The sequence below is a fragment of the Emys orbicularis genome, chromosome 8, assembly GCF_028017835.1.
Source record: "Emys orbicularis isolate rEmyOrb1 chromosome 8, rEmyOrb1.hap1, whole genome shotgun sequence".
Classification (NCBI taxonomy): domain Eukaryota; kingdom Metazoa; phylum Chordata; order Testudines; family Emydidae; genus Emys; species Emys orbicularis.
Window position 1 is genome coordinate 1364229 of NC_088690.1, and position 13630 is coordinate 1377858.

Genomic DNA, 13630 nt, shown 5'->3' on the forward strand with positions numbered 1-13630 from the left:
GCGTTAGACACAGGGAGCGAGTAGGCCCAGCATAGCCCACACTGCAGGGCAGGGCTCGGTTCCCTATCTCCAGGGAGGGCAGCCAGCCCCAGGGAACCCCCTCTCGGGGGACAGCATCTGAGGGCAGGACTGGCTCGGGGCTGGGAGTTGGGAGAGGTTGATTTTCTGAACCTTCCCTACCAACGTCACGGTTCCTGGTGCCAGGGCACAGGCAGTGAATGCCTTTAGGGGGCAGCTATGCACCGCCCCCCGGCCCAGCTGCTCTGCGCGTGTGGGGCTGTGTTCCCCTCCCCCGGCTGCTCTGCGCGTGTGGGGCTCTGTTCCTCTCCCCACGGCTGCTCTGCACGTGTGGGGCTGTGTTCAACATCTTCATTAATGATCTGGATGATGGGATGGATTGCACCCTCAGCAAATTCACAGATGACACTAAGCTGGGGGGAGAGGTAGATACACTAGAGGGTAGGGATAGGGTCCAGAGTGACCTAGACAAATTGGAGGATTGGGTCAAAAGAAATCTGAAGATGTTCAACAAGATGCAGAGTCCTGCACTTAGGAAGGAAGAATCCCAGGCACTGCTACAGGCTGGGGACCGACTGGCTAAGCAGCAGTTCTGCAGAAAAGGACCTGGGGATTACAGTGGATGAGAAGCTGGATATGAGTCAGCAGTGTGCCCTTGTTGCCAAGAAGGCCAACGGCATATTGGGCTGCATTAGTAGGAGCATTGCCAGCAGATCGAGGGACGTGATCATTCCCCTCTATTCAGCACTGGTGAGGCCACACCTGGAGTACTGCGTACAGTTTTGGGGGCCCCACTGCAGAAGGGATGTGGACAAATTGGAGAGTCCAGCAGAGGGCAACGAAAATGATTAGGGGGCTGGGGCACATGACTTATGAGGAGAGGCTGAGGGAACTGGGCTTATTTAGTCTGCAGAAGAGAAGAGTGAGGGCAGATTTGATAGTAGCCTTCAACTACCTGAAGTGGGGTTCCAAAGAGGATGGAGCTCGGCTGTTCTCAGTGGTGGCAGATGACAGAACAAGGAGTAATGGTCTCAAGTTGCAGCTGGGGAGGTCTAGGTTGGATATTAGGAAAAACTATTTCACTAGGAGGGTGGTGAAGCACTGGAATGGGTTACCTAGGGAGGTGGTGGAATCTCCTTCCTTACAGATTTTTAAGGCCTGGCTTGACAAAGCCCTGGCTGGGATGATTTAGTTGGGGTTGGTCCTGCTTTGAGCAGGGGGTTGGACTAGATGACTTCCTGAGGTCCCTTCCAACCCTAATCTTCTGTGATTCTATGATTCCCTCCCTCCCCGCCCCCGGCTGCTCTGCTCGTGCGGCTGTTCATGCAGGCGTGACTAAACCCCCAGGCTCCCGCGTACTCCTGACCCCCCTCCTCTCCTTCCAGCTCCTGGCCAACTCCAAAGCACATACCTCGCGGTTCATCAGTGCCAACCTACCATGCAACAAATTTAAGAATCGCCTGGTGAACATCATGCCGTACGAGCTGACCAGAGTCTGCCTGCAGCCCATCCGTGGGGTCGAGGGCTCCGATTACATCAACGCCAGCTTCATAGATGGCTACAGGTAAGAGTCACCGGGACGCATGGGCCCATCCCCTCGTGCCTAGGAGCAGCTGGGACTGGCCATTGCGGGCGCTGGGCTCTCCCGTCTGCCAGGCATTGCCTCCTGGCGCTGAATGGAAATGGAGTAGGTTGGATTTGAGTCCAATCCTGTTTCTCTTCATTGCGTCGGGATCCTGGCTGGGGTCAGGTACCGCATGACAAGCAAGCGTTAGCCAGAGCTCCCCTTTTCTAGCTCCCAACGTGTGCGCTCTTCCCCCTGTGTTGACAAGCACTTCCTGGGGTAACTGTTCCCATCCTCTATAAATGCTCCGCACAGGCCCCTCTGCTGAGAGCCCCCCGCTCTGTATCTGGCCTCCCGGGAAGCCCAGTTTAAGGCTCTGCAGTAGCCGGAGAAGGGGCCGCTTGGCTGCAGGGGAGCTCTGGGAGGTCTCGGGCGGAAGCTCGGGACGGGCAGGGCTGGAGCCAGGCACCAGGGAGACCCGTGCAGCAGCCTGCTCTCGGGGACGCTCTGTACGGAGCATGAGCAGGCGGTTGGTGTCCCACGTGACACGTTCCCGTGGTTCTGTGCAGCGTGTTCCCGGCTCCTGAGCACCGTGAGGGCAGGGCAGCAGCTGTGCCAGACGCACCGAGGAGCAGCCTCGCCCAGCCACCAGCCCCGGCACAAAGCCTCCCCCGACCCTTTCCCTTGGCATTCAGCACAAACGAACGTGCCACTCGCCCAGCAGGTTCTGCCTGGGGTCCCCCCTGCTCAACGTCGGAGCTGCAGACGCTGCAGGAGTGGGAATGCGTGAGAGCCTGCCACGTAGGATGCCAGGGCCCGGGATCCCAGCCCAGGCACTGCTCTCAGGGCGTGGGCAGGTGGGGTCAGTGTGCTCCCAGCACTGCTGGCCAGAGAACAGACTGGGGCTGTTGGGCAGAGTAGGCCAGAGGGCGGTGAATACAGTCAGCCCTGGAGTGCTGTGTGGGTGAGGACAGGCCACTTAGAGCTGCATGGAGCCAGGTGACAGCAGGCAGAGCTGGCCTCCTCTCTCTGTCGTGCCCTGGCACCAGTGCAAACGCCAGCTCCCAAACCAAGCCAAGTATGGGGCTGATAATTGGGGGGACTGTGCCCCTGGCTGCCTTCCAGCGCCAAGCCTCGGTGTGCGGGGTCCCCGGCGGCCCGCGCTGCCTGGCGAGCGATGCTGTTCGTTGCGTGGCTGCCAGCGCAGCAGGTGATACCATGTCATGGCCGACCTATCGCCTCCCTGAAGGGCTCTGTTATCTCTCCTGCCCATTCCTCCGAACTGAGCAATCTTTCTGAGGTTGATCTAACGAGATCAATTGGCCCCAGCTCCTGTAGGCATGGCTAAAGCTGCATCTTTATTAGCTCCTGTGTTTCTTCCTGCCCCCTTACTCTTCATGGTGATGGTGTCGTATAAACCCCCCGGAAGCAGCATCCGTCTCTGTACAACAGAGTCATTCATTTTTAGCACCGATGGGGAGATTAAATGATAGAGAGATTTGATGATGGTAAGTGCCACAGGCCCCTATTCTGAGATCCCCAGCGCCCCTTAGTGGTGGAAACATGAACAGCGCCTCGTTACTGACGCCCACGACTCAGGAGTCTCCTCGGTCTCGCTGATTGCTGTGCATTTCCCCTGCGCTCCCCGAGCACGGGGCACCGCGACTGCTGGGGTTATCCTGGCACGACAGCTCGCCCATGTAGTGCCACGAGAGAGCAGCGCCTGCACCTGCCTCGCTGCTTCCCCTGTGGCGAAGTCTGAACGCGACGGCCGGACCTGCGTTAGGGCAGGAGCCTGTCCACGGGTCCGGAAGCACCTGCAGGGCCTGCCTGTCCCAGGTCCCAGTGCACACCCCTGGCCTGGCTGCTTTGGCCGGCGGTGCAGCCAGGGGGACAGCCTTTGTTCATTACCCACTGCACCAACGACGCGCAATCCAGGCCTCAGCAGCCGGCCTGCGTGACCCGGGTGAGCTGACTCGAGCTCCCTGGGGCGATCGAGGGGCGTCTCTGGGGTCAGTGCCCAGCTGCAGGGGTAGGGAGGCTGGATGCCGATGCCGTTGGTGGCAGAGTCAGCAGCCGAGCCCAGGCGTGGCTGTGCAGCGCCCCAGGGACGCCGGGGGTGGGGCTTTGTGCAGTGGCGGAGCAGTGTGCAAAGGGTGGTTGTCAAGGGGACAACGGGTTCTTGGTGGCTCAGGGACTCCTCCCTCCCCGACCCCCCGAGTCCAGCATGCTCACCTCCTGCCTGTGGGCACTGCCCACGGCAACACCCTCCAACCAGCCCTCTTGCCCCCCACATTGGTCACTGATCCAGCTGCCAGTCCCTCCTCCCAGCTGCCGCAGAGCCCCGTGCCCAGCTCGGTGAATGCTCAGGGCCCAGCACTCTGCCCCATGCGGGACGGGTGCCCGAGCCCCTCGAGTGGGCGTGGGCTGCCTGGGGACCCCTTGCCGGCTGTTCTGAGGGTGGCTTGTGTGTGTTGCAGGCAGCAGAAAGCCTACATTGCCACGCAGGGGCCCCTGGCAGAGACCACGGAGGATTTCTGGCGCATGCTCTGGGAGCACAACTCCACCATCGTGGTGATGCTGACTAAGCTCCGCGAGATGGGCCGGGTAAGGGCTTTGGGGGGCTGGGCCGGGGAAGGGCTGGGGGGAGGCGTGGGCCGGGGAAGGGCTGGGGGCTAGGGGGCGAAGACCCGGCTTTGCTGCTTCACGCATCTCCTCTTGCCTGCAGGAAAAGTGCCACCAGTACTGGCCGGCGGAGCGCTCGGCCCGCTACCAGTACTTTGTGGTGGACCCTATGGCAGAGTACAACATGCCCCAGTACATTCTCCGTGAGTTCAAGGTCACCGACGCCAGGGTGAGTGGGGCTGGCGGTGCTCTTGGGCGTGTCCCTCCCACGGGGCCGGACAGTGACGGGCTGGGATCCCCTCAAGGCCCAGCAGGCTGTCGCTCCCGGGGCTGTTCTCGTCTCCAGGGGCAGGAGCCGGCGGCCTGGCCCCTTCCCAGCGCCCCAGCAGTGACAGAGGCAGCCAGACTCCTGGGCGGGGGCTGCACCTTCACCTGAGTCAGCCTTGGCTGGGCATCCTGGCACTGAGCCAGTGGAGACCTGCCGTGCCCCCTTCTCCCTGGTGTGCCACTGGGCAGCACTCGGTTACACGGGTCAGGCAGGCGCAGCCAGGGGGGGAGGGGAACGAAACCTGCCCAGACTCAGTCCCAGGTCGCCTGTCCCACGCCCAGGCCTGGTCCAGGTCTGCAGAGCCCGGCCCCTGCGAGGCACAGCCTGGCCCAGCCCCGTTCCGGGAACCCACCCCTGGGACTGTACAGAGCCCGTCCCCGGCCCGGGAACCCACCCCTGGGGCTGTGCGGAGCCCGGCCCGGGAACCCACCCTGGGGCTGTATGGAGCCCGTCCCCGGACCAGGAACCCACCCCTGGGGCTGTGCAGAGCCCGGACCAGGAACCCACCCCTGGGGCTGTGCAGAGCCCGGACCAGGAACCCACCCCTGGGGCTGTGCAGAGCCCGGACCAGGAACCCACCCGTGGGGCTGTACGGAGCCCGTCCCCGGCCCGGGAACCCACCCCTGGGGCTGTACAGAGCCCGTCCCCGGCCCGGGAACCCACCCCTGGGGCTGTACGGAACCCGGCCCGGGAACCCACCCCTGGGGCTGTGCAGAGCCCGGCCCGGGAACCCACCCCTGGGGCTGTACGGAACCCGGCCCGGGAACCCACCCCTGGGGCTGTGCAGAGCCCGTCCCCGGCCCGGGAACCCACCCCTGGGGCTGTACGGAGCCCGTCCCCGGACCAGGAACCCACCCCTGGGGCTGTACGGAGCCCGTCCCCGGACCAGGAACCCACCCCTGGGGCTGTACGGAGCCCGTCCTTGGCCCGGGAACCCACCCCTGGGGTTGTGCAGAGCCCGGCCCGGGAACCCACCCCTGGGGCTGTACGGAGCCCGTCCCCGGACCGGGAACCCACCCCTGGGGCTGTACAGAGCCCGTCCCCAGACCGGGAACCCACCCCTGGGGCTGTACGGAGCCCGTCCCCGGACCGGGAACCCACCCCTGGGGCTGTGCGGAGCCCGGCCCCGGACCGGGAACCCACCCCTGGGGCTGTGCGGAGCCCGGCCCCGGACCGGGAACCCACCCCTGGGGCTGTGCGGAGCCCGGCCCCGGACCGGGAACCCACCCCTGGGGCTGTGCGGAGCCCAGCCCCGGACCGGGAACCCACCCCTGGGGCTGTGCGGAGCCCGGACCAGGAACCCACCCCTGGGGCTGTGCAGAGCCCGGCCCCGGACCAGGAACCCACCCTGGGGCTGTGCGGGCTGGCACGTGAGCAGGGCCCAGACAGACGTCTCCTTCCCCGCAGGATGGGCAGTCGCGGACCATCCGCCAGTTCCAGTTCACGGACTGGCCCGAGCAGGGAGTGCCGAAGACCGGCGAGGGCTTCATCGACTTCATCGGGCAGGTGCACAAAACCAAGGAGCAGTTTGGCCAGGATGGGCCCATCACGGTGCACTGCAGGTGAGCGCTGGCCGGGCTGGTGCGGGAGGCTGCCCGGGGTAGGCAGAGCACCCCCCCCGGAGACGCCGTCCTCCACAGAGCCACGAGGGGTCCTGCTCAACAGCGCTCCCTGGCACCCTCAGATGCTGCCGCCTGTACCGCGGGGCAGAGCCGGGAACGGCTCTCCTGCCCCGCACCCCCCGGCAGCGCTGCTGGGAACGGCTCTCCTGCCACCCACCTCCCGGCGGCGCTGCTGGGAACAGCTCTCCTGCCCCCCGGCAGCCCTGCTGGGAACGGCTCTCCTGCCCCCCGGCAGCCCTGCTGGGAACGGCTCTCCTGCCCCCCGGCAGCCCTGCTGGGAACGGCTCTCCTGCCCCCCGGCAGCCCTGCTGGGAACGGCTCTCCTGCCCCCCGGCAGCCCTGCTGGGAACAGCTCTCCTGCCACCCACCTCCCGGCGGCACTGCTGGGAACAGCTCTCCTGCCCCCCGGCAGCCCTGCTGGGAACGGCTCTCCTGCCCCCTGCCCCCCGGCAGCCCTGCTGGGAACGGCTCTCCTGCCCCCTGCCCCCCGGCAGCCCTGCTGGGAACAGCTCTCCTGCCCCCCGCCCCCCGGCGGCCCTGCTGGGAACGGCTCTCCCGCCCCCCAGCAGCCCTGCTGGGAACGGCTCTCCCGCCCCCCGGCAGCCCTGCTGGGAACGGCTCTCCTGCCCCCCACCCCCCGGCGGCCCTGCTGGGAACAGCTCTCCTGCCCCCCGCCTCCCGGCGGCCCTGCTGGGAACGGCTCTCCTGCCCCCCAGCAGCCCTGCTGGGAACGGCTCTCCTGCCCCCCGCCCCCCGGCAGCCCTGCTGGGAACGGCTCTCCTGCCCCCCGCCCCCCGGCGGCCCTGCTGGGAACGGCTCTCCTGCCCCCCGCTCCCCGGCGGCCCTGCTGGGAACGGCTCTCCTGCCCCCCGCCCCCCGGCGGCCCTGCTGGGAACGGCTCTCCTGTCCCCCGCCCCCCCGGCGGCCCTGCTGGGAACGGCTCTCCTGCCCCCCGCCCCCCGGCGGCCCTGCTGGGAACGGCTCTCCTGCCCCCCCGCCCCCCGGCGGCCCTGCTGGGAACGGCTCTCCTGCCCCCCGCCCCCCGGCGGCCCTGTTGGGAACGGCACGGGCAGCTACAGGCTGCCACGCAGGACATGGAGGGGAGCCCAGACCCTCAGCAGGCCCCATGGCTCTGCAGGCCCCAGGTGTGGGGAAGGCACGTGGGTCGCTGCCAGGAGGCCGGGTGGTGCCCGCAGTGCAGGGCAACAAGAAGCAGAGGCCCCCGAGAGTCTCTGCAAGCCCCTTCCCATCCAACATGCCCCCCACTGGCAGAATGGGCCTGGCTCCCTGTGGGCCCAGGTGGCTCAGTGACGGGGCAGGGCTGCGGGGGGACCGGCGGCCATGGGGCCTGGGGTCTCTGCTGACAGCCCCTCTGCTCCTTGTGCTCACAGCGCTGGGGTCGGGCGCACAGGGGTGTTCATCACGCTCAGCATCGTCCTGGAGCGCATGCGCTACGAAGGGGTGGTTGACATGTTCCAGACGGTGAAGACCTTGCGAACGCAGCGACCAGCCATGGTGCAGACAGAGGTAGGTGCCCGCGTGCCCCCTGCTGACTGAGGGCAGGACTCCCCCAGCCCGGGAGCTGGCGCCCCTCCAGTCCTTGCTGGGGTGTGCCCGGGAAAGGGGGGCCCGGCGCTGCCCTAGGCCTGTTCGGAAGGGTCTCATTTCAGCAGAGCTGAATCTGGCAGCAGGTCCCAGTCTCCGGCCTGCCCTGGGCTTCTGGCTGGATCAGGAAGCCCTGGTGGGAGGAGGGTTCTTGGGCTGGGCTGGGGTTTTTTTGGGGGTGGGTGGGAACTGGACTCCCCCTCTCTGCTCTATGCTGTGCCCCCCACCCAGAGCAGCCAGGCGGGTTTGCAGGCACAGGTGTGTCTGTCCCGCTCCGCAGGCCACGGCCAGGCCACTGGTTACTGTCGGGCGTCTTGCTGCCTGGGCCTGGGCAGGGAGGCAGCAGCTGGGAGCCACCGGCCTGTGGTGGCCCTGGCTGTGCTCGGAGATCTCGCTCTGAGCTGGGAACGGCCTGTCTGCAGCGGGAGGGCTGCCAGCTGCATGGAGAGCCAGAGCGGGAACCAGCAGCAGGCCCCGGCTGCGTCAAGCAGGCTGGCCAGGGCCCCAGGGGGCACCTTAACCTCTGACCCTTCAACCCCCCCAGGGAGGGATGGCTCCCGGACAGATCCTGCAGGACAGCCCAGCTAGGGTGACCAGACAGCAAGTGTGAAAAATTGGGATGGGGGTGGGGGGTAATAGGAGCCTATATAAGAAAAAGACCCAAAAATCGGGACTGTCCCTATGAAATTGGGACATCGGGTCACCCTAGGCCCAGTGCATGCCCCTCTCCCTGGAGCTTGGGCGAAGTGCAGCCTCCATGCTAAAATACCAGCCTGCGCTGGGCTGGGCAGCACCCCCGCCCCGACCCCATCGAAAGACCCCACCTGGCCCCCGCCTTGCAGGCTGTTCTCACTGCGCAAAGGGTGACAGGGCCAGAGAGACGCAGGGGCCAGGATGGCACAGGCCAGGCTAGTCCTCTAACCACTGGGCCGCCCTGCCTCCTACCTCTCCTTTGGAACGTCACACCCGCTTCGGGGACGAGCTTGGCCATGTGCAGAGACCTGGGCTGGGGACGGTGCCTTCTGTTCGCTCGGGCTGTCCCCGTGGTGAGTCCCTGTGCCGCGCAGCCTTCTGCACGGGGCACCTCCCTTCACACGCCTGCCCTCTCTCCTTGCAGGACCAGTACCAGCTGTGCTACAGAGCAGCGCTGGAGTATCTCGGCAGCTTTGACCACTATGCAACGTAACTAGTGCTTCCCCCAGTCGCAGTGGGAATGTCTAGGAGCGGAGAGGGTCCTGAGCCACAGCTGCCATTCTTCAGTCCTGTACAGACGCTGCTGCTGCCGAGGCAGCAGACCTCCCACGACCGACCAAATCTGACCACTGCATTGAGGAGCATCGCCCCGCGCCGAGCAAGGGAGTCCGACTGTAGTCAAATTTCTGCTCACTTGTCTCCCTCTCGGCCCCCTCGCGCGACTGCATTTCACAGCCAGGCTTTAGGTGGATGGAACGGGATCTTTTTTTATCTGTAAAATAGTTACTCGTGTTTTTATAATCCTTTCTCTTCGTTTGCTAGTCTTACCGTCTGGCTGGGGCAGAGCTGGGTCCATCAGGCCTTCTGGGGGTTCCTTTCCTTTTGCCTTTCTTTTCCCCTTCTCCTTTGTTCGGCTCCACCCGCCTTTGGTGCTGCCCATTTTAGTGCAGCCACTTGGAGACCCCCAGCAGTGACTGGCTCACCGTTCCAGACCCTCTCATTCCCCATAGGCTGCTTGTAACCCTCTGTAGACTAGAAAAGTTCACCCAACTGGAGCTAAGCTACTGATGATTTTTTTAGCTGTTTTCCCCTTATTTCCTGTGGGGGGGAAGGGACTTGGGGTCGCGGGAGAGACAATTCCATCGCAAGCTTGAAACTGGTCAGTCCTATTAAAGTGCGTGTTAACCCATTCGGTGCCCATGTGTGTTGGCAGATCCCGATCTGACGTGACTTGTCGGCACCGCTGCGTTTGTGAGAGACCCAAAATCCCAGACTCCTGGCCTGGGGGCCTCTCTGTGTGTCTCACTGGGGAGGGGGCAGGGAGGCAGCAGAAGCCAACCGCGCAACGTGTCCCTTTCTGCTCGTGCTGCGGTTGTGGGTGTGCAGGCAACTCACCAATGAATGCATCACCACATTTCCAAAGGGAAGGAGCACAATTCTAGCAGCTCCCGCAAGGGGGCTGCGTGGGCTATTTTTGGAAAATGGGGTACTTCAGGGAAGGGGCAGCGGGGGAGGGGGGGACATGTTTTCTGAGGTTGGGTGTATCTATAATTTCTGCTATCCTGCAAATGTTTAAAGTCATTAGAATATTGTACTTTCTGCTACTTCAGGACGTTCTAATGAACCAATGTGGCAAGTCTACTGGACTTAATTTAATGGTACTATATCTTACTACTCCTTATTCTATCGCGCTTGCACTAAAGACGGGAGAGCCGCCCTCTCTCGAGTGCACAGAGTTCTCAATAAAGGTGGTGGAAGGGTAGCTAATTGTATTATCAAATGTATTCCGAATGCTAAGAATCTGAGCGACGGTGAAATCAGCAATCCAGGGTGGGGATGTTGGAGGACACGTTCATTTTTACCTTGTGGATGCATAGTGCCGTAGGGGTCACTGGTGTATACAGTCTGTTTTCTATTTGTTAATAAAAAAAAAAAATCTACAGCATCATTGCATAATTCTTGATGTTAATAAATTTGAATAATCAGGTTTCATACAAGCTGGTCTTGCTGCCTTCTTTGTTCAGCAATAAACAGAAGCCAGGGGCCTTTCTGCTACGGGCCCTCATCAGCTCCCTCCCTTACGGAGCAGGCCAGCTCCCCAGGCCGCAAGGGGGCAGGGCCGGGGTGCTGCTCGCAGGGACGGAGCCCTGGGGCCTCTCCCTTGCGGCATTCCTGGCAGCTGGCTGGGCCTGTAGTGGAAGTTGTGGAGCCCAGCCTGGCTGAGAAGAGAGGAGCAGGGGAAATGGGGCTGTGACCCCTCCCCATCTTCTGCCCTGGCCATGTGCAGCGCAGGGAGAAGGGGGCACGGGCCCTGCCAGAGGCTTGGCATTGCTCGTGCTTTGAACCTGTCGCAGGGGACAGACCTTGCCCGCTGTAGTCAGCAGAAAGGGTTGAAGAGCCGCTCTTGTCCCAGTGCGGCGGCTCTCTGGGGCTGACGCTGTTCAGCTTCCTCTCCTGGAGAAAGGAGACGCTAAACCCAGCTCGCTGGGCTCTGCCGGGCTGATGACTGACTGTAAGGGACTCTCCTTCCAGGGGCGAAGGGGAAAGGGGGCAGCTCTGCTAACTGTGGAGGGGGCGCTCCCCCTCCTGGGCTGGGTGGGGCTCAGCTCCCCGGCCTCTGTGGAGCGAAGTAGGAGGGATGGGCACTGCCAGCAGCAGCTGGTACCTGGCAGGGAGGGGGCGCCCCACGTCCTTGCAGTACACAGCCCCTGGCACGCAGTGGTGGGTCCCAGCTGGGCGTCCTTTCCTCTAAGGGAAGAGCTGTCCCTGGATTGGGCGGAGGAGGGGAATCAGGCAGGTCCCTCCCCTCAGTACAGGTGCTCTATGCCACCGGGGTGTGGATGGGGGGCACTGCAGGCCAGGAACCCCTTTTTGATACAGTGCGTCTCTCGCTGCCTCTGCCCCAGGGATCGTGGGACCCTGCGCCGCACGTAACTGTGAGCCCGGAGACGGAGCTGCGCCTGCACCGCGCTGGAACCATGGCCCCCGGCAGCACTAGGGCACACTGAGCTGCTGGGGGGCTGGAATCATCTTACAGCTGGGAATGTCGCACGTTCCCTGGCCAGCCCACACACAGCAGGATCCACCCGTGCCTGCATTGCCATGGAAAGTCGCCCTTTCTGTTGCAGTACAAGGTGGGCCAGTGCCAAAATAGGGCTGTGTTCCATCTCTTGCCCCACCACCGGTCAGGAACCCAATTGCTGCAAATCCAGCCACTATTTCTTGCGCATGGCCGAGCGTCACCGTAGCAGGAGACGATTCATGGCACTACACACTTGCATGACAACGACCCCCACTTGGGATTTTTCCAACTCCAAAATAATTTCCCACAGACCAGTAGCAATCGAATGTCACAAGTGCCTTAAATGCAACTTTTGCCTTAGTGAAGCCACTCTCTGACAGCTCGGCCTGCTGTCCCCAGGCGCTGCAGCGCTCTGGCTTAGCTGGAAGGAGAACGCACTGTGATGTCTGTCACGGGCAGGCAGGGGTCCTGGAGCTGTGATCAGCTGGCAGGAGGAGCATGGAGATCACTCGAGTCTCTCCCCCACAGCTGGGTGCAGTGTAGGGGAAAGGGTGCTGCACCCCATCAGCAGCACAGGAGCCTGGCAGAGATTTGAAGTGGCCCGTTCATCGCAATGGGATTGTCACAGATGAATGGGGATGAGTGAAACCTGAGGCCACGCCTACACTAGTGAGCTTACAGGGGCACAGCTGTGCTGCCGTAACATCGCTCGTGTCGCTGCTCTGTGCAGCCAGGCGAGCGTCCCCCCCAGCACCTATGCTGACGGGGGGTCTTTTCACAGCCCTGAGCAACATACGTTAAACTGACAAAAATGCTAGTGTAGACATAGCCTGAAACAATAGCTTGAGAACTGTGACTTGCTCCATAGACATTCTCGTCCCCTATCCCTGCTTGTCTACACACACAAGTTGTACTGCTTTACCAGCCTAGTTAACATGGTACAGCCACCTACTGTGGAGGCAAACGTACTGCTATAAAAGCGCTCATACTGGGATAGTGTATTCCTGGACGGGAAGGGGCCTAAGCACTTCTAGCCCAGGGTAACTATGTCCTCATATGCTCCTGGCCCAGCACTGACTGGGAATCTTGCACCAGCCTCTCTGGTGTCATTGTCAGTGTGGTAGCCAATCCCCCCCATATTAGCCTAGTCCGACACCACCGGACCGGGCTTCATACGCTGCTCACCGTCCTGCTGAAACAGGGTATGTCTGCCCAGCCTGTAGCTGGGTGCCTCCCTGCCTGGCTTGATGGACTCTCGCTAGCTGCACTCGCATCATCACTCTACAAATAGCTGCATAACCAGCACTTTGAAATTGGACGGGAGCTTGGGCTCTGAGGCCCACCCCTCTTCCTGGGCCTCAGGAACCAAGCCACGACTCAAAAGTGCTGTCTATGCAGGTATTTTGAGAGCACTAACATGAACCAAGCTCCATTGACATGGGCTGGGAGGCTCCCCGCCATGGGCTGTGTCCGCATATCCTTACGGACCAGGTGGCTTCAGCTAGCCATCCCTGTTCAGTCAGGCCTGCCTGTGCCATAATTAGCTGCCTCCTAGCCTAAGGGAGCAGCCTGAAACATCTGGGCCTCCTAAAACTCGGTTTGGAAGAGATGACAGGGAGCAAACTGGGTTTCTGCAGAAGGGCCTAAATAGGGTCTGGAGCACTCCAGGGGAGGAGCCTGGGGGCCAGAGCTCTAGTCCAGCGCAGAGAGCCTTACTGGTAGCCCAGAGGGGCTGAGTGTGAGTGGGAAGCAGTCTGGGGGTCAGCGCTCTATCCCAGAGCCAGAGCGTTGACGGTAGCCCAGAAGGGCCTGGCAATGCAGCCTGGAGGGCAGGCGGAAGAAGAGCCTTTCTGTTTCTTTCCATCTGGGTTATCCTGAAATGAGACTGAACGCTGACACTGACCCGGGTGGAGAACTGAGCCATGTGAATTCCCAGGAGAGAGACAAAATCCTGGTAAATTGTATAAAAAGCTCATTGGGGGGTGGGGTGGGGGGTGTAGTGTTCAAACAACCCCAAATTTGGATCCCTACCCCCAATCCCTCACAAACCACAGCAGATTACAAGACAATCTGAATGTGCATGTGGCGCTCAGAGCCCTTGAGAGAATAAGCTGTTAAACAGTAAGATAGTCTAAACCAGTGGTTCCCAAACT

General features: G+C 62.5%; 1 protein-coding gene across 1 annotated transcript in view; it reads left to right on the forward strand.

Annotated features, from left to right (window-relative positions):
* Positions 1–8948, forward strand: part of PTPRF (protein tyrosine phosphatase receptor type F) — a 362984-nt gene extending 354036 nt beyond the window's left edge. The window contains exons 29-34 of the mRNA XM_065409241.1: positions 1404–1582; positions 4063–4189; positions 4311–4436; positions 5943–6097; positions 7549–7684; positions 8880–8948. Coding sequence (XP_065265313.1) covers positions 1404–1582; positions 4063–4189; positions 4311–4436; positions 5943–6097; positions 7549–7684; positions 8880–8948 — 792 coding nt within the window. The remainder of the gene's footprint in view (positions 1–1403; positions 1583–4062; positions 4190–4310; positions 4437–5942; positions 6098–7548; positions 7685–8879) is intronic.
* Positions 8949–13630: the final 4682 nt, after the last annotated feature.